The 22,373-nt window shown below is 47.9% G+C and overlaps 1 protein-coding gene across 1 annotated transcript; it reads left to right on the plus strand.

Annotated features, from left to right (window-relative positions):
• The first annotated feature begins 11,177 nt into the window (after positions 1-11,177).
• On the plus strand, positions 11,178-14,092 carry HOXA13 (homeobox A13). Its single transcript, XM_079302229.1, has 2 exons — positions 11,178-11,920; positions 12,513-14,092. Exons 1-2 carry the CDS (start codon positions 11,248-11,250, stop codon positions 12,755-12,757), a joined length of 918 nt encoding a protein of 305 aa, XP_079158355.1. The 5' UTR covers positions 11,178-11,247; the 3' UTR covers positions 12,758-14,092.
• The last annotated feature ends 8,281 nt before the right edge of the window (positions 14,093-22,373 follow it).

Here is a 22,373-nt window from a genome sequence, read left to right on the forward strand (position 1 = left end):
TCTCCTCTCCGCTCCGCTCCTGTCCCCGGGCCGAGGTGCTGCCGCGGCCCCGCCGTGCCGCCCGCCGTGCCGCCGCACCGGAGCGCCGATGGCTGCGCCCCGCGGCGCGGCCCCCCTCGCCCCGATTGGAGGCTCCCAGTGCCAGTCCGGCCCCGCCCGGGTTCTGCCCCGGCGAGACCGGCCCCCGACCGATTTCAGCCCCACAAGGGCGACCCCACAACCTGCCGTGCTGCTCCACCCGGTGCCTCGCTACCTTTGGCACGGGTGGTGCTCGAAACCGAAGCACGGATACCCACCCCCCGCAGCCTCTGGGACTCTGTTTACACTTGCAAATCCCTGATGGTTATCGTCAGCAGGGGCCTGGAGCGTGCCCCGGCCTCCGGCGGGGCCACCCGAACAAGCCGAGACACGCGGGGCGCTGAGACTCGCGGCTCCGCTGCGACGGCGGACACCCGAGCTTACCCGAAACGTTTTTGCTCCTTTCTGGGTCACAGATCTCAGCAGGAGTAGGCAGAAAAGACAGGAGCGGGGATGGGTAAAGCAAACGTAGAGCTCGGCTCCAGGCTTCCCTAATGCCATGGCAGAAATTCATGTTTTCATTTACGCCGCGGGGAGAGGACGGAGTATCCGGGGAAGGTGGGAGAGACGAGGGGGTGGCGTTGACCTTGAGTTTTAAGACGTGTACCGGCACCATAGCGACCGATCATTCCGTGCCCGGGGGTCCCAGGCTGTCCCTGTGTAACGAACAGATGGCTTCTCTTTGGGCAGGACAGTCGCTTCCAAGCTACAGTGAGATCCAGTGTCAGGTTTGCTTCTATTTTGCGGGAAGCTGGGTGTGTATTTTCTTAACTGGGTGTTCTCCTTCCATTCCACCTTCCCTCTTTTTCTAAGGAGTTTAGATCACTCCAGTATCTTAGTTGCTACCTAATCACGTTTCAGCTGAGATGTGGGATGCCTCATCATCTGCCCAAATTATGAGGATGCTCGGAGATCTCTGACTTGTGAATGCTTAAACTATTATTCTTTCAGCCCACACGTTATTCTTTCACCAGAGAAGTTTTTTCTTGTTTCTTTGGTGACTACAGATGCCACACTTATATTTCCACACTAGGTATCAGAAATCTCTTCTGATCCTAAAAAGACATCATCTTCCATAACCTCGTTTTCAGTTCTTTGCTTGACCTTTTCTCTCACTCAAGTTGCCAGTCACCTGTTATTCCCAATGACTTCACTGGCTTGCAGGAGTACTCCTCACCTCGGAAGCAAAACTGTCTCTTTGGATACCCAGCAAGGCAAAGAGACATCTTGCAATGCGCACACAGGTTTGAATTATTAGGCTGTAAATTTCGTACCGTGATAAAAGCCTCAGCTGTGTTGTTCAATATTAAAGTTTTTGGCAATAGCATCACTTGGGGTTTTTACTTCCTTCAACCCCCACCTCAGACCTACATTCCCCTCTCACAGATTTTGTGAAAATCTTTCATGTTTTGTTTTAATATCGCATATATACGTTTCAGGTTTCTTAGCTGGTATACAAATAAGAACGGACATATGGCAAGAACATTTGATGTTTGAAAACGGGCAGAAGATACTTGCTAACCGATTTCCGCTGTGGAGTTATATGGGATTCTCTTTTTATATACAGGCAACTTTTATGTCAGCTAGGATATTCTTGCTCACAGTTTTTTAAGGTTTCGATCCTGTGGTTATTATTAAAATAAGTAGTACAATCGATAACACATACAACCCCCCGATAAATGCAATTTAATCTTAATTCTCTGATTGGGATACTTGTATACATAATTTCGTCTTTCCATCTTAGGGGGATTTTTTTTTTCCACTTGCCACGGTCGTGCCACAGAAAATGAGACTTTGATTGAAAGCTAATTGCGAAATTACCATTACTTCATTACCTAGGCATTGCCCAAACTTCGTAGGAACCTCAGCATAAACTTCTGACCTTTCTTTTAGCGACTCCCAGAGTAGTCAAAGAACTGGAACCCGCATCCCTTTAGAATCTCGCTAAAATTAACAAACTCCCTCACCTTTATTTGCCAAATATTTACATCACACGAAGTGGTGATGACGTGTCTATTCGTGCCTTCATCAGCTCACAGTGACGTTATTCCTGTGGTAAAACTTCCTGACGGATTTGGGAGCCGGAGTGGAGTGATCCCCCAGCAGCAGTGGGATGTGCCCTCGTCCCTCTGGTCCCTACACCAATGGCCTTATCCCTTCAACCTGTCCAGATTCTCATGTCCGCATACACAGATTTCAGATAGGATTCATGTTCACACGGCGTGATGGACTTCTCGAGAGAGAATCCCTGGGCTGAGAATTTGTTGACCTGGCAACATCAAGAAGCAGGTTCGGCGGATATAGATACTTCAGTGAGCAAAGGCGCACCAGTCTTTATGTTTCCTTTGCAACACGACCTACGATATGTAGCTTTATGTTACACCCAGCTGTTTGAGGGGACGAGAATGTCGGGATCTTCCTTTCTCTCTCTATTTTTTTTATTTTTTTCCCTTCCCTTCTCTTTTTTTTTTTTTTTTTTTTTCTTTTTTTTTTTCTTTTTCTTTAGGAGGGCGGTGTGGCTGCGGGCCGCTCTGGGAGATGACAGAGGATTTGACATAGTCCCCACATGCATCAAGAGAAATTGCAAAGAAATACGGTCTTGTGAAAGCGGATGACAATTAGTAATTGCTGGCAGGCAGCTAGTATCTTCCCCACAATAGGAAAGAAGCGGCTCCGAGCGAGGATATTGGCTCGCTGGCACCAGGGCAGCTACATCTGCAGGGAAATGGCCTCGGGTTGCGTGCCAGGGGACTGGGGATAATCTTCCTTTAGGTATCTGCCCTGGAAGACCAGGGGGAATGCTTGGCTAGAGAAGAACCTTTATTGTTCAGCCGCTCGTTATTTTTCATGTCAGATGAGTCGCTATGAAACCATTCCCTTTTCTCTGTGCCATTATTGGACTAAATATACTTCGGCTCCCGGGATTTTGCGAATTGTCTTCGGAGCGTGGGAACCTTGGCGTATGCCCTCAGCTCCCCTCCAGTCCCTCGGCACCAGTCTGGCTCTTTCTCCCCGGGTATCTCTGCAAAGGCTCCCAGGACTGCAACAGGGTTGCATTAGCTGGGTTGAAACCACCCCTGCTCTTCCCCCGTCCCTCTGTCCATGGCGAGGGTGGAAGAGTTTATACCCCCGCATCCACGCGTGGGAGTGGATGTGGGGGCACAGGGTGGCAAGGCAAGACGGTGCCGGTGGTCTGACTAGCGGCCATCCTGGAGGGCTCCAAGCCGGTGTGCTCAGGCAGATGAAGTTCGAACCCCAGATGAGAAGATCTAAGTCCAGGCGTGGGCAGATGTGAACCGCTGGAGTCCGCTGTGTGCGGGTTAATTAGGGTCTGACTCCGCTCCCGCCTTTCCTGGTGAGCCACCAGTCTCAGTTTTTAGCTGATTCCAGAGTAAATAACATCATGGAAGTATAGTCAGCTGTCGCGTATGTAAGAATGGGATTTAGCCTTCCACAGATTCACATATGTAACTGCTTATCTAAAGAAGACATAAAATACAATAAGCTTTGGAAAAATTCATGATTCAGCAAAAAGTGAGTAATATGCTTACCCAGAGATGTGAGTTATCGACTAGTCTGCATTTGACTGGTGTTATGTTTAAAGGATAACACTGTATAATTCCTATTTAGAAAATGTGTTCACGGTATGGATAGAAAGACATTAGTTCCATCTAACATGAAGAGTAGCAAATGTCTCTCGTCATTACAGACAGCACGTATTATATATACCTGAGAAATGTATTATGGGCACTATAACGCATTTTCTAGACCCCGGGTTTACTGGGATTTTACCAAATAAATTTTTAGTAAAAATGCGTGTGCTTGGGGAAGTGTAAAGCTAATCAGAGAGGACGGGATCACATCACGGTATCGAGTAGCGCTCTGCTGGTAGGTGGTTGGTTGGTACTGGGAGCACCCACGACATGGGCGAAGGTCATTTAAGCAATGCTGAGGACTCGGCCGAATCCAGCTGCCTCTTCCTGCTCGAAAGTTATCACAGATCCGTGCACATGGTGCACTGCTTTTTTGTAAAACATGTCCCCTGCGGGCACCCACCCACGCGAGAAGGAGGCTTTAGCCAAGCCATAAGTGGGATGCGCTTAGGGGTGGGAGCGGACGCCCCTCTCCCCTCCTTGCTCCAGCAGAGGGATGAGTATAGGGTGTGACAAGGCGAGAGGCACGCCTGCGGTCGCACAGGCACACCAGCCAGGGCGAGGGCACACAGCACTCCTTACAGGTGTGGGCGCCCGCTGCCCGTGGGTGCGTGATTCCCCACGGCGCTGACGGCCACGCACCTCTCTCCTCACCCACCGCCCCTCCACGCGCCTGTGGAGCAGGGGTAACACAAACTGCCAAAAACCAGCCCCGTCCGTGCTCCAGGGGGTGCAAGGAGCCATGAGGAGCCCGCAGAGCTGCCGGGCGCAGGTGCCTGTGTGAGCCGGGCCCGGCGCCGGGCGGGTGTGGAGAGCCGGCTGTGGAGAGCCTTCCCTGCCCGGCCGAGCCACGGGCCGAGGGCAGGGCTGGCCCCGAGGCGGTCCTGCAGCCACCCGGCCTGCTGGAGGAGCCAGAGGGAAACGGGACGGCAGCCACGGGGCTGCTCCAGCGCCCGCTCCCGCCCCTTTCCACCACATTTGACAGAGTTGCAGGGGTTTGCAAGATCAAGTGTGTTTTGGCTCCGGTTGTTGGTTGTTGGGGCTTTTTTTCCCCTTTCCGCGGGCAAGATTTCCACTCGCGGCTCAGTTACCTTCCAGCTAGAGCCATCCTCCCCTCCCGTCAGTGCGTACTGCTTAAGATATTTTTTAAGACAGCCCTGAATACAGCCCCGGGTATTAACAGTCTTGATGGAGCAAAGGGCTGAAAAAGTGAGGAAAAAGAGCTGTTGGACGGAGCCAGACATTAGAGATAAACTGCCTCCATCAAGTCAATGTTTTAATCACTCAAACCACTTCTGAAAAGGGAATAAAAAAACCCTCTTGAAGAATGTACTCAAACAGCTGTCTTCCAGTAAAGGCAAACATGTCCAATGTTTCCTGTATGATTTTTTTTTTCTCTGTCTCCCACTTTTTTTTCCTCTAGATGCCGCGCACCGACCTCTTTAACACTGAGAGCCTCATTTCTCTAGGTAAAGATACGACTTTGGGCTCAGGGTGGAAAAAAACAAAACAAAACAAAACAAAACAAAACAAAACAAAACAAAAAAAAAAAAACAAAAAAAAAAACCAAAAAACAAAAAAACTCTGCAACTTCTTGCAGAGAGCAGCAGCGTCCACTTCTACCCCTGAGCCCCCCCCTGGTCGGACGTAATGTGTAAATGTCACGCTATTACAAGAAAGTTATGGTGAGAAGGTTTTTTGGAAACGCTTTCTCTCGTACTGTAAAGGAAAGAGTGTTGGGCTTCTCTCCGACAGATTTTCAAAGGGAAATAAAACAGCACAAAGTGGGCCTGAAGCTCAGGAAGAACTTTTTTTTTCCTTCCTCTAATGAAAAAGGTGGAGGGATAAGTTTAATTGTAATCAGGCTGCAACAATACACCATGTGATCATGTGGTAGCAATTATTACAAGCTCCCAGCAGAAATAGAGAGGATATGTTATTGTAGCTTACTGTACCTTTTCTTTTCTTTTCTTTTCTTTTCTTTTCTTTTCTTTTCTTTTCTTTTCTTTTCTTTTCTTTTCTTTTCTTTTCTTTTCTTTTCTTTTCTTTTCTTTTCTTTTCTTTTCTTTTCTTTTCTTTTCTTTTCTTTTCTTTTCTTTTTTCTTGTGTGACCTACTGGTAGATAAGGCGATAAATTAATTTACCCTTAAAATGCGAAATCTAGAAAATATGAGGCTAAACCAAAGAAAATCAAGGAAGAGTAATTCGAATATAATTTTGCTGCTCTTACACGATCAGAAGATTTCAGCTAGAAGATGGAATCGACCAGATAAACTACTGCACGGCCATCCAGGCCTCCTCCTTATCAGAATTTGCTAAGGGAAAAATAAAAACTTTCTCAGCACCCTTGGTGCGAGAGAGCAGACCTGAGGACAAATAAATCAGTATTGGTTTGCATGGCAAAATTAATTGAAATTATAAGGGGAGGGGGGCTTTATCACTACGTTCAAGCAGCCTGCGGCTGACAGAGAGCCGGCAAAGGTTTCTCCTTATCACTGCATTCACACGACAGTTTAAGTAAAATATTTTCAGTGGACTACTGGTATCTAATGCCAGGCTTCAGCTGCTTTCACCCGCCAAATATAAACAGAATATAAACACCCTCCTCTCGAAAATACTACGGAAAAAATGTAAAGCAAAGCAAAACAAATCAGAAAACAGACCTCGCCTGCGAGACAGATTTCAGGATCATTCCCATTTTAATTTCTAATCACGTGAAGTACCTCCAGCGTGTTTTCTGAAGATTAAATACGAAAAAGAAATTCCAAAACAAAACACCAAACCCCCAAAAAAAACCCCACTGAATGAAGCGATCTTCTGAGACCTGGATGCATTAAGATTAGACCGTGTCCCACACTTCGGGTGAAAGCAGTGACATTGTTTATCAGCACACCTTTTTCATAGGAGGTGTCGTTTGAATGTTTGGGTCCACTGAAATAGATAGACTCGTATCTCGTTTGCGCCTGAAGATTTTTTAGGATGCCTTCAGATTTTCCCGAGCTCTTCCCGTTTTGCATTTGCTATTACAAATTCTTCTTATTTTGTAATTATCACAGCACCCCACTTAGCACGCAGTGGGAGGGAGAGAGTTAAGATGTCCTGCGAAACCCGCTCGTAAAGCTGCTCAGTTCCATTAGAAACACATGAATATCCTGAAAGACAAAGTGTATTTAAAACGGACTCAGGAATGTTTATCTCAATCCCTGATGCTTTAGAAATTGTGGAAGAAAACAGCGGTGACAGTACTGCTCCAAGTTACCCTTCTGGCAGGTAAATTTCATTTGCTCATGAAAATCAAATTCGATTAAAGCTCTTGCTCCTGCTATCGCTTTACTCCCGCTTCTTCCAAGAATCCTGAGCTCTGCAGGACGATTATTATTAGTGGCTAGGATCACCCTCTAGCTCCTCCATTATCAGCTAAGATATTTTAGCGGGTTTAGAGGGATTTAAGTCCGTGACAAACATATATTTTCAGCAATCTGACACGATTTTTTTTTCCTTCATGCTTATTAATTAGCTCTCAGCGGTACACGAAAAAGTAAGAGTGGATTACAATGGGCAACCGTTTGGGGTTGGGTTGGATTTTTTGGGGAGTTTGGGTTTTTTTGTTCTGTATTCATAGATTGTGATTAATCTACAAGAAATCAGCGTTCTCCTCAGCCGGGCATTCCCGCGGCAGGGCTGCGGAGGGTGCGTATGTGTTATCACACAAAGACGGGTCTAGAGGAAAAAAAGGCATCTTAGATACTGAGCCGACAAAACCCGTATTTTCAAAACTTGCCTTTCGACTGAAAGGATTTCTGGTTTCTCTAAGAGAAATCTTAGGGCCTCTTTAGATGAGAATGATTGACCATATTCCTATCACATAAAGAGGTTTAAAAATAGTTTATATTTTCGGGTTTAAGGCCATATTGCCGCAGTCCTCACTGGCAAGACTATTTCTAGCTTCATGGCGTCAGGAACACACACAGTGACCTGTTTTAAAGCACTTGTAAGGGCCAAATTCCACTCTCGCTTACACCTGCGAAGTGGGTGAAATGTTCCTGACCATTTTCGATGCAACGAGGTTAAAATCGGCTACTTGAGCATTTTGTAATACTTGAGATGAGCATGGCCGTGTAGCGCAGTGGGAGACTACCATCAGTTAGAAATTGCCTGCCTATGAAAATATTCAGGACCTTTTAAAATCCTCCTACTGATCATGGTTGTTCATCCTCCCGCTCCCCCAGGAATTAATACTCGTTTTAGAGGAAACGATTCAACAGATGAATTTCTCTCCAAGTTGTTTCACACTCTATATAAATGCAAAGAAGTTCGGAGGTTTGCATCACTTCTCCTGGAAATCGCTATGGCTCTACCATGCACTTGTATGTCCTGTATTCTAACGTAATTTCACAAGAAAAAGACAAAAAAATAATTGGAAAAAACTTTGATTGATCCGTCGGTTGCGTGCATGGAAGCATTTAATCATCAATTAAGTTTTTCAGAGACGCTCAAATTAAACACTATCTTCAAGTAAATTCCTTATTTTTGGTTAATTTATCCAGCTCATCCCAAGACTCGCATTGTGAAAAGTAAAACCTCTTCCACAAGTGGTAGGGAATGGTATTTTCAAGGCAAGGGGGGTAGACTCGGGGGTATTTTTATCCTTGGTGTTCATTACAAGGTCCACGATTTTCGAAGAACGTCTGTTCTGCCCGACGCCTTCAGTCCTCACGGTTCCTTTCTAATATTTAATGGTAGATACCCATTAAGGCAGGAAGAAAACTATAGCTGAGGAATTAAAATTTGGTATCGGGGGCATTAAAAATATCTTTTTCATCTCTCGATGTCAATAATTTATTAAAAGTCATCTAAATTAGGAAGGCAAAAAAAAAGCGTGGAGTCCCGTGTCTGACAACACTATTTTTCTGATGGTGTATAGTCACCCTGCAGATGTCATTTTTGCCTATTTTGAGGAAACAGTCCCGTTCTCGAAATCCTCCTCACATCATGGCAAACAGGGAAAGAAGACTGTTGTATTACTGCTCTTATCATGAGTGAAAAACATGGCCCTCTTCCATAATTATTAAATAAACCTCTAGAGTGAGTAAGGGATGCGGAGAAGGGAGAAAAGTAAGGTCTCTAATCTAATTTCCCTTCTCCTTTTAGCACAGAGGGCTGGAACAGCCCCAGGAGGGTAAACAAAACAAAATAACAACCACCAAAAGTCAGCAGACCGGATGCTTCCCCTTGCCCCCCCGCCCTGACACCCCCCACACACTACTCGTACAGTTTGCACCGGGGATGAAAGCTAAGGTTTCACATGATTTCTCCCTCCACATGGAAAGGAGCTGGAAAAGTAGAGGTAGATAAGCGAGAAACTCTCTGCGGTTCAGGGGGGCTTGGAAAGTGGAGGCGGGTTGGGGAGGGGGGTAGAGGGGAGCTGGAGAGATTAGTGTTCTTATGGCTACCCGCTTTTTAACAAATCAGACAGATCTTGGGGCTGTGAATGACAGTTCTCACATTGGCTAGACTGCAACTTTCAACTTGACCTTGGCCTCTAGCCGTGTCTAACCCGTATGTAAAACAGCGCTGCCCCATAGAGCTGCCTCTCCTTCCCACTTCTCCCTCGTCCTGCAAAGCGATTTTTAGAAGCTGCCTCGAGAAAACAGAGGGAAACAAACCGAACCAACTCATGCTAGTCAAGCAATGTTTGGCAGGGGGAATCCACAGGTTTCAAAACTGGAGCCTGAAAGAAAAGGGAAAATATGCGTGGAATAAATATTTGCTTTTGGTCACGAGGAAAAATGCGGAAAAGAGTATGCGAAGTTAAAATGGGAACATTTTACTGGCGACAATGAAGGAAAAAAGCGGCTAAATGCTGCCAAATTAGCAGGGGGAATGACAGAGGCTTCAGGTATCCCAACTCATGGCGCGGAAAAAGCACCTTGAAAAAATATCCTTGGGCGCCAAAGAGCTATTCTCATGGCTGGCAGCTCCGCGCTAGTCAAGGAAGAGCCTGCTCGGTAACAATGTACGTCCCGGGATTGCTCTGCGCTTGTAGCCATGAGGGCAAAACAATGCTACAACGTCAATGGAAAGCACAATAGGATAATAAATACGCCGAGCTGTCAGACTCAAAACAAAGCAACACGCAATTGGGGGAAAAAAATTAGTTTTCAGGATGGGAGTATTTGTGGCTGTTTTGTACACACGCGTGAGGGCTGAGAGCTGTTAACGATGAGATGAACGCTGCTTTAAGTCAAGTTTATTGATAGCTCACTGATGCAGGGTTCTGGGTTCAAGGCTGTGGGCGAAAAGCTTGGGGGAGAGCAGCATCCTCGCCGGTGAGAGGATATTAAAAATTGAAATTATTTCACCCTACGAAAAATTCATTCCGAAAAGAGAATGGAGTTGTTGGGGTTTTTTTTCTAGCATTCACTTGCAAAGTGGTACGGCCTTCAAAAAACCGCCCTATTTTTCAGCCGATAATCCATTTTGTTTTCTCAGCACACATACACACAAAACATGCCGTGGGTTCGTGCACACACCGTGCAAGCCGACGTGATATTTTACAGCCGAAAAAGATTCAAGTCGAATCGTAGGCCCAGGGTTTTATTATTACGGCAACAAATAATACAGCGGTATCGCGATGAATATCCAGTTAGCTCTCCCGCCTCCCAAGACTTTCCTAAAAGATAATAATAAATAAAATGGGGATTTCCCCATCTGTTCCTCTTATCTGACTTCTGAGACTTTGTGGCGAGAGGAGCGAGATGGGTCTCGGGCTTTCGACGGGCGGGAAGGAAGGAGAAAAACACCCAGAAAAGACCCCGGGAGGCTCCGTTTCGACAGCCTTATGTGTCCCAGCGTTGCGCGCGGGGAACGATCCTCCTCCCTCAGCTTGCGGTGGGCTCTCCGCGCCACCCGGACGGGGCCCCGCCAGCGCTCCCCGGGGAGAGGCGGCGGCTCAGGCCGGCGGAGGAAGGGGGTAGAAGGGGTGCGGCTCATCTTCCCCCCGAGACGAGGGGAGGCCTCCGGGGTTCCCGCGGCGCTCGGGGCGGGGAGGGCTCAAGGAAAGCGGCGCAAGGAGAAACCAGGCGGGGTGCCAAGGGGAGCCCCGCACCTCGGGGGGTGCGCCGCGGCAACAACGGGGCCAGAAAGCTCACGCCTCGGTGGCGAGGGAGGGCCGGAGGGAGGAAGGGAGGGAAGGAGGAGGGACGGGCGGCCCCCCCCGGCGCCCTCGTCCCGCGCGGCGGCGGGACCGCGGCGGGACCGCGCCCGTGCCCGTGCCCGCGCCCCGGGCCGGGACCCGGCCCCGCGCGCTGATTGCGTTATTTAATTATCTCCACTTTATTCCCTCAGATGTTTATCAGCTGCTTTGCATATCACGTGGGGGCGGGCGGGCCAATGAGGGCCGGCCTGGCGCGACGCTGGCGCGTCAGCCCTGGTCAAGTCCCGGAGATTGAGTATCTCTTTTTTCAGTCTTTGGGGCTTTTAAAAAAGAGCCACTAGTCTCAATGCGGAGCGGGCTATGACAGCCTCCGTGCTCCTCCACCCCCGCTGGATCGAGCCCGTCATGTTCCTCTACGACAACAGCCTGGATGAGATCAATAAGAACATGGACGGGTTTCACGCCGGCAGCAACTTCGCGGCGGCGGCGGCGGCCAACCCCTGCCGCAACCTGATGGCTCACCCCGCGCCCCTGGCCGCCCCCAGCGCCGCCGCCTACAGCTCCAGCGAGGCCCCCGCCGCCGGCATGGCCGAGCCCGCTGTCAAGCAGTGCAGCCCCTGCTCGGCCGCCGTGCAGAGCTCCTCGGGCGCCGCTCTGCCCTACGGCTACTTCGGCAGCGGCTACTACCCCTGTCGCATGACCCACCACAACGCCATCAAGTCCTGCGCCCAGCCCGCCTCCACCTTCGCCGACAAGTACATGGACACCTCGGTCTCCGGCGAGGAGTTCACGTCGCGGGCCAAGGAGTTCGCCTTCTACCAGGGCTACGCCGCCGGGCCCTACCAGCCGGTGCCCGGTTATCTGGATATGCCCGTGGTGCCCGCCATCGGCGGCCCCGGCGAGCCGCGCCACGACCCCCTTCTCCCCATGGACAGCTACCAGCCTTGGGCCATCACGAACGGCTGGAACGGGCAAGTGTACTGCCCCAAGGAGCAGAGTCAGCCGCCTCACCTCTGGAAATCCACCCTCCCGGGTAATACACCTGCATGGCTCCCCCTGTCTCTTCGTTCTGCCCCGCTCGCCTCTCCCGGCTATCCCGTCGGCGGGCAGGGCTCCGTGATAAACCCCTCCGCCGTCCCACCCGCCGGCCCCGGTCCCATCCCGCCCCGGTCCACACATGCCCCAGCGCCGCTGGAACGGCACCGGTGCCGCCCCCTGCCCCCCGCCGGCGCACGGCACATCCCGCCTCGCCTGGCCGGCCCCGGCGCCGGCCCCGGGAGAGGAAACAGCTGAAAAGGGCCGCGCGAAGGTCTGTGGTATTATTTTCCATAGACCATGAAGTACGCGAGCTGCGTAAATCCCTGCAGCTCCTCTCGGTCCTTCCCAGAGTCCCTGGGCTATGTGGGGTTTGTTACTATTTGTCTGTCTGACAGAAGTGGGTCTTTCCCTGCCTAAAAGCTGTCTGCGGCGGCCAGGAAAGAGGAATCCCCAGTTCTGAGCCGGGCTAAACCGGAGCGGGGCAGGCGGAGGAGTGCGCTCTAACCCTAACCCTCGTACCACTTGAAGATGTCCTAACCGGTTCGAGCGATTTTCTAACACTTCCCTGCATGGTTTTTCTGTTTCAGACGTCGTTTCTCATCCCTCGGATGCGAACTCGTACAGACGTGGAAGAAAGAAACGAGTGCCTTACACAAAGGTCCAGTTAAAAGAACTCGAAAGGGAATATGCTACAAATAAATTCATAACCAAAGACAAGAGGAGGAGGATATCAGCTACCACGAATTTATCAGAGAGACAGGTCACAATCTGGTTCCAGAACAGAAGGGTCAAAGAGAAAAAAGTGATCAACAAATTGAAGACTACCAGCTAATGGATTAAAAATGGAGAAGCAGCAATTCAAGAGTTTCAGAACTTTTTTTTTTTTCCTTTTTTTTTTTTTTTTTTTTTTTTTGGTGTGTGTTCAGATTAAAGTAATTATTAATAATAATTAAAAAGAGAAAAGACAATGAACCTCTTCTTTCAGAACAAGAAATCTGTATCTTTGGAATTATAGCCTTTCTTTTTTTTTTTTTTTCCTTTTTTTTTTTTTTTTTTTTTTTTTTTCTAAATATTGCTGTAGCAAAATGGTGAAAACTGACAGTTCTCCTGAAATCCCAAACAGCCAGCCAGTATCACTTGCAGACTGTACAGCCCACACGCCCAGCTCCAAGAGATACATTTTCAATTAAGACAAGATTTTCTGAGAAACTTGTAAATACTTCTAAGACCTTACTATTTGAAAGAAGACCCTTCGTGGCCACGATGCGAGAGCTGGTTAACGTGAGGAGGTCGATGTGGACACATGATCTGGTTTTCTTCCATTGCAATCCAAACTGTATGTTGAATGACTGCTCAGGTAAACCATAGTGAAAAAAATTACAATTACTGTATGTTTTTAAGCAATGCATTTATTGTCAAAAAGTAATAATAAACCTCAAAGGTACTGAATAAGGATTTCAGAGACATCAGTAATGAAGGAAGTTCTGTGGAGGATCTATATTGATAGTAAAGTTAAACATCACAAATTAGTGCAAATAGAAAGAAAAATATTTGCTTGGAGATGTCTTTCGGTTTTATTTTTTATTTTCCACAGATGAATTCTTGTCATCTAAACTGGGGGATTTTGGGGGGCTTAATTTTATTTTTTTTTTCTCCTGCAGACCATACAATAGATACATTTTGAAGGACTCTGCCTATTTTAAACCTGAAATAATCTTCAAAAATTAATATTTTAAGTCCCGGAAATTTTAAATATTGGAATATTGGCATTTCTTTACAGTAGGAAAAAAAAAAGGCCTGGGAAAAAATACCCAAGAACTTTGAACTGAAATACATTTTTTTTCCCAGAAGTATTTTGATTTATGTAATCTATATTTGATCTATAAGTAATTAGTTGTTTCTCCTTGTTTATTGTCTGTTATGAGGCCGCAGTAGAATGTTTAGGGATTCTTTTTACAGCACCTTTTAATCCAATCAGTTATTTCAACCAGCACATTATTTTGTTTTTATTCACTATAAGAAGCTATCTTGTAAATAAAAAAAAAAAATCAGCGCACTGTGAAAATGTACTTATGCACCCTTTTTTTATATATTTCTACTGAAAAATTAAATCCCAAGACGTGTAGAAGTATAGTAGTATTAATACTGTTAATAAAATAGTCACTGTAATAAAACCTGAAAGAAATACTCTTTATTTTTTTTCTATTCCTACTCACATTTAATAGAAAAATATAATGTATCTGCCTTACAATTGTAATACTGATGTCTTTCAGTGCGTAGCTTGCGTGTATATATGGTGGATTTTGTTTTATTTTTCTTGGCGGTATTTATCTGCGGGCAGGCACGCCTGATAACCAGCGTTCCTAAACTATAAATGTTTCGGTAATGTTAAACAGTGGTTTTGCAGCCGCGCTGGGGGACTGGGGGTAGAAGAGCAGGATGATACGAGAGCAGCGCTGCAGCCCTCGCCGGGAAATGGAGGCCGGCGGCCGACCCCTGGGATGGGGGCACGCTGCCCGGCCTGCCGATGCCTCGACGGGGAGGGTGGGGGGGCTGCGTGGCGATGACAGGACGGGGAAGGCCCGAAACCTTGACCTTGAGGGGGAAAAAGCCGGTTTGTGACCTTGACTTTTGACAGCTCCTGGCGCCGGCGGCATCCGCGGGCCGACAGCGCCACCGCGTGGCCAGCGCCGGGCGGCGTCCGCACCTGGCCGCGCCCGCGCAGCATCCTGCCGGGAATCCTGCAGGGATACTGCCGGGATCCTGCCCGCGCAGCATCCTGCTCGCTCAGCATCCTGCCGGGATCCTGCTCCGCGCCGGGACAGCCCGCAGATGTTCATACAGATTTGTGTAAAATGCGTCTGGGCTTGCAAGGCAGAGCGCGAAGCAGGTTATGCTTCCCGTGCCCTCTTCTGTCTCCGGGGGTGACTCACGGTGCTCACCCGGTGCTCGGCTGAGGGATGCCTGGGGCCGTGCGAGGTGCCGCCGGCCGACCGGGATAGAGAGTGGCGGGCGACTTTGGTCGGGCACAAAGAGGTTTACCTTAGCCGCCTGTCTCCTGCGGTGGTCTGTAGCTCTAATTAGAGCTATTGGGGAACCTTTACGGTACATTTAGAGGGTATCATATACCGCGCTCGCTGTGCGCTTCTAGCCTTACATTTCTGAAATTCAAAAGGACCCACCTCTGCAGGGATCAGCGCAGAGCGATTTCCGTCCCTCAGATCTGACTGTAACGCATTCGTGCAATAACTGACATGAAAACTACCTGCAGGAGCGGGGTTTAATTTTCAGGAGGCTTTCGAGTCGGGGGCTTTTCCCTACGGTCAGGATTTTAGATTTCAGCCTTCCCGCCGTGTGCGGCCGCGAAGGGGCTGTGAACCGCTGTGGTTTCTCGGGCTGAGAAGCCCTGTGGTTTCTCAGGCCGCGGGAAACCCGCGGCCGCGGAGCGTGGGAATTTCGGATACATCCCTTCGGAGACCGGTCAGGGAATTTCTGAGGGAGAAATTTCGTCCTGCTGTGAAAATTGCCTAGGAGTGTCACATTATTGGCAGGCGGCTTCCAAACCACGCAACTCGGTTGCACTTACGGGTGACAGGATGGCAAGTACCCGGTCTTCCAGTGGCCTGAGGCACGGTGAGAAGGACACGGGTAAAGATCCACGGGCGCAACGCCACTCGCCCACGACGGACAGGACTTTGGGCTGCCCACGGGTGAGGGGGACTACTGAGGAGCCAGTAGTTTCCAGGACCTCCGCTGTAACCCTGAGGCCTGGGATTTTCAGCAAAGCTGGAGCAGGCAGAAAACTCCCTCGCTGGAGCTGTTCTAGCTGCGGGAAGCCCTGTTACCCTGCTCAAAGGTCTAGGACTGGGCTGATGACTGGGACCTGTCTCCCCCCGGCCGTACCTGCTGTCCACGGGCTGTCTGCCTCGGCTGCAGGCACGGGACAGCCGCCTTTCCACCGTCTCCTTGCGACATGGAAGAGTCAGTAGGCTGAAGGAGAGGAATTGCCTGAAGAAGGCCACTAGTCAATTACACTTGTTCTTGCTCCGAGTGAATGATTTTGTTTATTTCGTTATATTTCGCCAGCTGTGTAATTTCGCAGGCTGTGCCATTATTGCATGAGCCGCCGCAAATTACATGTACTTCAGGTCGGAGTTGGGGGTGATACAGGGGGCTTAATCCTGCCTGCTTTAGTCAGGATCTTCTATTTTCAGACCATGCCCCGGAGCGATATAATTCAGGGACGTCTTGAAAGAAGTCTACAATAAGAACATGGCCGACACTAGTATAACTGAAGTTTTTTGGTTTTGTTTGGTGGGGGGATTTTTTGTTTGTTTTTGGTGGGGGATTTTTGTTTGTTTTGTTTTGATTTTTAAAGTAACTTTTAATCGGAGCTAGCGCTTGAAGATTATGTTTTCACACTGAACTACCTACCGTTCAAATTTGCTAAGCATTTCAAGACTGGCTGTGGATTAGCGAATTTAAATTCCCACTACTGTTCAAATAGCTCAGCCGCATATATATTTCACAGGGTAAAAAGGGGAGCATTTGACTCGCGATCGCTGGCAGGAGTAAGGTAACATTTTGGATCCGACCCCTGTTACCATGTAAGTCAGCGTCGAGGCTCCGAGGCTCTCGTAGGCTTTAGCAGGACGAGCAGGTCATATTTCCCGACCCAGTGGTGGAGAGTTCCCACCAGGGAAGCAGAACCCCAGGCCAGCGCCGGAGCCACCCACCCCACCGGGCTCCCCAAAGCCTCGGGCGTGCGGCGGCGGCGGCGGAGGTTTCGCGGCCGGTCCCGCGGGGAGGCCGCTCGGAGCCGAGCCGCTGCCTCCTCGTCGGGGCCGGCTCGAGGTTCCTCTGGAGAAATATCCCACGGTGCGAATGGCTGGGTCAGGTGAGCAAAGACAGGGAGCTCCGTGCCTTGCTCTCCAGGGCACCGAGGAGAGGGACCGAGGGGAGCGGAGGTGGCCGGCGGAGCGCTCCGCACGGCGACTCAGGGCACCAAGCCGGGAATGTCTGCGGTTTTCCGATTCACGAAGATTCACTCACCGCCGGCCCTGCGTGCTCTCCCGCCCTCGCCACGGTCGTCCCGCGTGTCGCCCTTACCCATAGCTGCACCCACGCAGACCCCCGCGCCTCCATCGCTCCATCCCTTTGCTGGTAGATGTGGCCTGGGAGCGTGGGGGCCTCGGAGCGTGTGTGTTCGTGTTATTTATTGCCTTCATTTACCGTCCAAAAGCTGTTGGCACATACATTTTCAAGTACAAATTGCTGTTGTACTACATATTCCCCTCTCACCAATCTGCCGCCAGAGCCCTAAAATACATCCCTAATATGTTTTACAAGTGAATATTATCACCAACGAAAATAATTAAGCAACGTGATACATTAATTCACGACGTCCGTCCTCGCACACGATTCACACAGAATTGTTATTTATATTCCCCTTGTTACAGAGAATGTTTTTAAATGGTGGTAGAGAACTTACTGTGCCTGGATTGCTGGGTAGAGTTACGTGTACAAGGGGTTATATTTGAAAACGTTAAGAAAATGTGCCGGAAGAAGGATTTGGAAGGAAAACAAAATACAAAATTAAAAAACGTAACGTATGTAAACGTAGTACAGTCTTTATTTTCTCAGCTTCCCTTGAATCAAGAATGTTAAGTATCATATTTTAGCAGATGTGGAGAGAGATGCAATGGGTTCAGGGAGCAAGTTATTATTTTATATTTCATGCATTTATTGGAGCATTAATATCAGAGCAGCATTTCATTCCTAGCGCAAAACACGCAATATAATTAATGACCAAAAAAAATCGGTTTCACTTCAATCTCCACGTAGTTCACTTTCAGTCTTGGATTCAGAGACGTACATTTTAATCCACAGTGTCTGGAAATGTTACTTTATAATCTCCTGATTCCTGGGGTCTTGGGTCTCTCAGTTTTCCCATGGGCAGAAAATGTCCTTACGTCTTTGACGCGGACAGACAGGTATAACAAATGTTACACTTTTTCCCATCCAGCGAATAATCTCGTATTTAATCTATCCCCGCCTAGAGCGCTTGGCAGTAGCAAAGGTGGTTTGCTATGGGAAATAAACCTTGACAGGAGCATATTTCCGAAAAAGAATAACTCTAAATCTTTTTTTTTTTTTTTTTTTTTTTTTTTTTTTTGGCTGCCTTTTGCTTAGAAAGATTTCCGTTTAAATAACCCAGAACGTTGTCCTCAGTATTGAAATGTTCAGAAAATCTCCCATTACTTCCAGAAAAACGAGATTATTTTCCTACATATATATGTCTGAGAGAACGGGTAAGAATCTCGGCCTCTAGCCTATATATTAAAAATATCTACGGGTAAATAAAATCCCATTCCTGGTGCATTTCAGCATTCTCCGTGGGCAGCATTAGCAATAAAATCAAGACAGCGTTTAATACAAAAAAATATTGGCAGGCGCTAAAAGGCCGTTTGTCGCCATTCATAACATTTAGATGCGTTTCAATGCACTTTCATGAAGATTTGAAGAGATGTCCTTGCATAATCTCGGCCGGTAAAGGAGACCAAAAAGATGAGGGGGAGGGAACCAGGGGGTGGCTTTTCCGCGGGGGCCTGGGGAATGCGGGGCCGTGGGTGCCGGGACCGGCCCATGAGCCCCGGCCCCGTCTGCAGGGTCCAGCCGGGGGTGTTCCGGCCACGCCGTGAGTCTTTCCCTGCCCCCTGGGCCCCCGCCCCCTTGAATGCAGTTGATTCATGAACTAGGGTACGAAATGCTAATGTTCATTAAGTCTATCCTCCTCTCTCCTCCCTTTGGCCTCTTTCCCGCCCCCGCACCCCCAAAAAGATATTTTTTTCCTCCAGTGAATAGCTTCAACATGGCGTACTGCAAGGCAGAAGCTTTGCCCGTTCCTAGATCTGAACTGTGATTAAACATCCCCAAAGAGAGAGCATCTCTCTTCCTCCCGCAGCTTCCCCCTCCCTTCCCTCCCCTTAGCGTAAAGCGCCCTCTTCTACGTAGGAAAGGTCAAGTCCTACAACGCACAACCCACGGTCATTACTGTACTGTGACCCAGGGTGTACTGGGGAGGAACGGCCGGGTGTCTCGTGATCAAAAACACTGGGACTTTTTTTTTTTTTTTTTTTTTTCATTTCTCCTACTCGTGCGATGGGAATCCGTGGAATTAGACAGCATTTTAGCCTCCTGCAATCACCTTGTGTGCAAATCGCCATCGGAAATCCTAAGGGACCAGGAGAGAAACAGAGAGAGGGGGAGAGACAGAGAGGGTGGGGGGCGAAGAGAAAGAGAGAGAGGAAAAAATAAATAGCTATAATAGTAGTAATAATAATAACAGCAATAATCGTCATTATCCTTTGATATCGCTGCATTTTGCCTGAAGCTGGCAGGAAGGACGATGTGCCCCAGTGGCTAGATTTCTCTCTATCTAAAGGCAAACCAAAACAACTAGAACAAAAAAAATTATAACCCCCCAAATCAACTGCAACCCAAGACACTGAAAAATCGAGAAGGAATGTTTGGTGGACCGTGTATACTTAATCTGTAAGAGAGGAAACCAAAAAATATGCAATCCATCCTCACTGAACTGGAGATCTACAACCCAGCGCGGGATCCTAAACTGTCAGTCTCCGTGGGGATATATTTTTGCACAGGCGAGAGACTTCTGGATGCTGGGGTAAGATTTTCGTGCTCTTCCTGGAAGCGGCTCAATGTTTCTCCTCTCCCTGCTCGGTGGTGAACTAAGCAAACAAGCCAACAGCAAACACCCACCCGATCCCCTCGCAAAAAGCCCCCTGCATGACTGGAGCAAAGTCATTCGGGAGGCCTTTGTGGAGAGTTTCCCAGGCCCCTGCTTTCCCCCCCAGCCCACCCACCCACCCCACTCCGTTTCTCCCACGGTGTATGAGGCCGAAGTGCCGCTTCTCCTGCGGGGACCCGGGGGAAGCTGCGTGAGCTGATGCTAATAGAGCCGAAGAGCCGGTTGAGTAAAGTAAAACTGTTTCTCCCGGCTTGGGTGCCGGCTCCACCTTCCCCAGGGATGCTGTTTTCCTGTCTGGCATAGGTGGGAAGTGAAGAGGGCTCTTGGCAGGAAAGTGCTCCAGTAGAGGCTGGGGTCAGAGCCCAAGACGAGAGCAGACTCGCAGATAGAGCTGCTGGTTGTTTGGCTTTGTGCAGCATCGTGTTGTATCGCAGAGGTGGGTCAGGCTGCACGGAAAAGCGTCTCCTGCTTTTTATCCCCGGTTGTTTTATTCTCGTGTTCTTGCCTCTGAAATTATTTTAGTCATTGAAGTGCTGGGGAGGAGGGTGGACGGCTACGTGTGAAAGAAATACGGGGAAGGATGTTTAACCTGTCTGCTTTTCGCCATTGTTTGTGCGTATCTAGAGAGAGAAATGCCAGCCGGGCATTGTAACCTGTCAGTTTTAATTAATCTGAATTTCCTCGTAATCGCCTTGATTTGAACGCACTAAGCAAATTGCTTTCATTTATTCCCGATCGTATAAAACGACCTATATGGTCGGCTTGGGTGACGAGTAATGGGAAAGTGGGTTATTTCAAGCCTGGCTTCGAAATGCCTTCGGGTGAGCAAAGAAAAAATAATTTAAAAAAAAAATTAAAAAAAAAAAAAAAGGAAAAGAAAAAATAAGGAATTTTTTTTTTTTTTCATACAAAGCAATATTGAATGGACTTCGCCTCCAGATAGTGGCTGGTTTACATTTAAATATGTGAGGATTTCTAAATACTGTGCTGTATGAACACTGATGGGAAAATAAAACCGAAAGAGAAAGAATGAGTAACCCCCACGCTTCGCTTGGTCCCATTTTAGATGTTTTGCCCAAAATCCCCTGGTTTCTGCAATCCGGATCTGTTATGTTTATGCGCCCCGATTTCTGAAAGGAGTGATATTAGTATCAGCATTTGTTGAAAAATCGGGAAAAAGAAACAATCAGGACACTGAGCGGGCTTCCACCCGGGCATAGGCAAGAGCAGCCATATTAGGCTTAGAGGAAGAGCCGTTTTTATGGGTATCTTTGCTTTACATATGAGAGAAAAGGCACGAAACGATCCTTACGAGCTGGCTGAGTTGAACGTGGGCATATGATTGCTTTCTAAATTGCAGCACGTATTTAAGTTCGTGTTATACAAATAGCTTCCAATAAATGTTACACAAGTACAGGTACCTTAATTATAATACAATTCTGAGAGTCCATCAAAATATGAAGTTGGAGCTTTGAAGTCGTTGATTTGACAGTCCTGGTATAGGGATACTTCCTGTACCCGCCCCCTAAAGCAAGCATTGATGAAGAAATGTCTTTAGTTCGGTGGGTTTCATGATATGTGAATAAGGCTCTCCTATAAAGTTAGCGGTGGTACAGTAAAATCTGATGTGTTTCTTGGCGAGTTGGGAAAAATAATTAAATAAAAAATTGAAATACCTTTATAAATCATTGTTAAAATTTAATGTGCATTAGAGAGAACCTTATATCCTATAAAATTCAATTTAGCTTAGAATCCCAGTCAATTACCTTGACGTGAATTTCTGTGGCATAGTGTGGATCTCGGCATCTCAGAAACAGTCTGGCTACGACAGGCTGGTCTCAGCATTGAAGCATTTCACTTTCTGTAGCTTTCTAGGCTTAATCTAGAGGGCACATTATATGTCTCATAACTCTCGTGAGTTGCTTATACCCTGAACTGGTAGACAGAAAACGCTCGTTTGCCAGAGACAATGCGATAATATTCTTTTTTTCCTCTCATTGAATATATTTCCTGGATTAACAAATCTAAGGTCAAGTTCAAGGCATCGATTCTAGCAATACTTTTAAATGTAAGTCGACATGACAATGTTTTGGTAAACTTTTTTTTCTTTTCTTTTCTTTTCCTTCTTTTTTTCTTTTTTATTTTTTTCCTTTTTTTTTTTTTTTTTTTTTTTTTTTTTTTTTTTTTTTTTTTTTTTTTTTTTTTTTTTTTTAATGTGTAAAGTAAAGCGGCACTCTCGGTTGCGGGTGAATTTTGCATGGGAGCATCGCCTGGGATATGGCCGTCCACAGGGATAACTGTCGATTACTAGCACCTCACCTTCAAGGGATCACTGGGGATGTTCCCCTAAACCGCTCTGCTTGATTCTTCATAAAATACATTGACACTAAAGGGAATGGTACCTGTTTACTACAAACGGTGCTAACTGCACGGTGCTTAGTAGGGCTGGGTAAGAGTCGGTGGGAAGTGCCTGCTCTTCTGTACCGGCGGATTATAATCAAGGACATTTGCTTTCACACCAGTTTAGAGCCCGTCGCTGGCTCTAGACACCCCTCTCCCTCAGACTAAGCTTGCTAGAAGTCTCTTGCACCTGTATCACGATAGATAGGGGGAAAGGAGTGACTGTGTAAATGTTTTCCCGTGCCGGGAAAGACTCCGAGAGTGTTCAAGGGGAGAA

Source organism: Erithacus rubecula (genome assembly GCF_903797595.1).
Source record: "Erithacus rubecula genome assembly, chromosome: 3".
In the NCBI taxonomy this organism is placed as follows: domain Eukaryota; kingdom Metazoa; phylum Chordata; class Aves; order Passeriformes; family Muscicapidae; genus Erithacus; species Erithacus rubecula.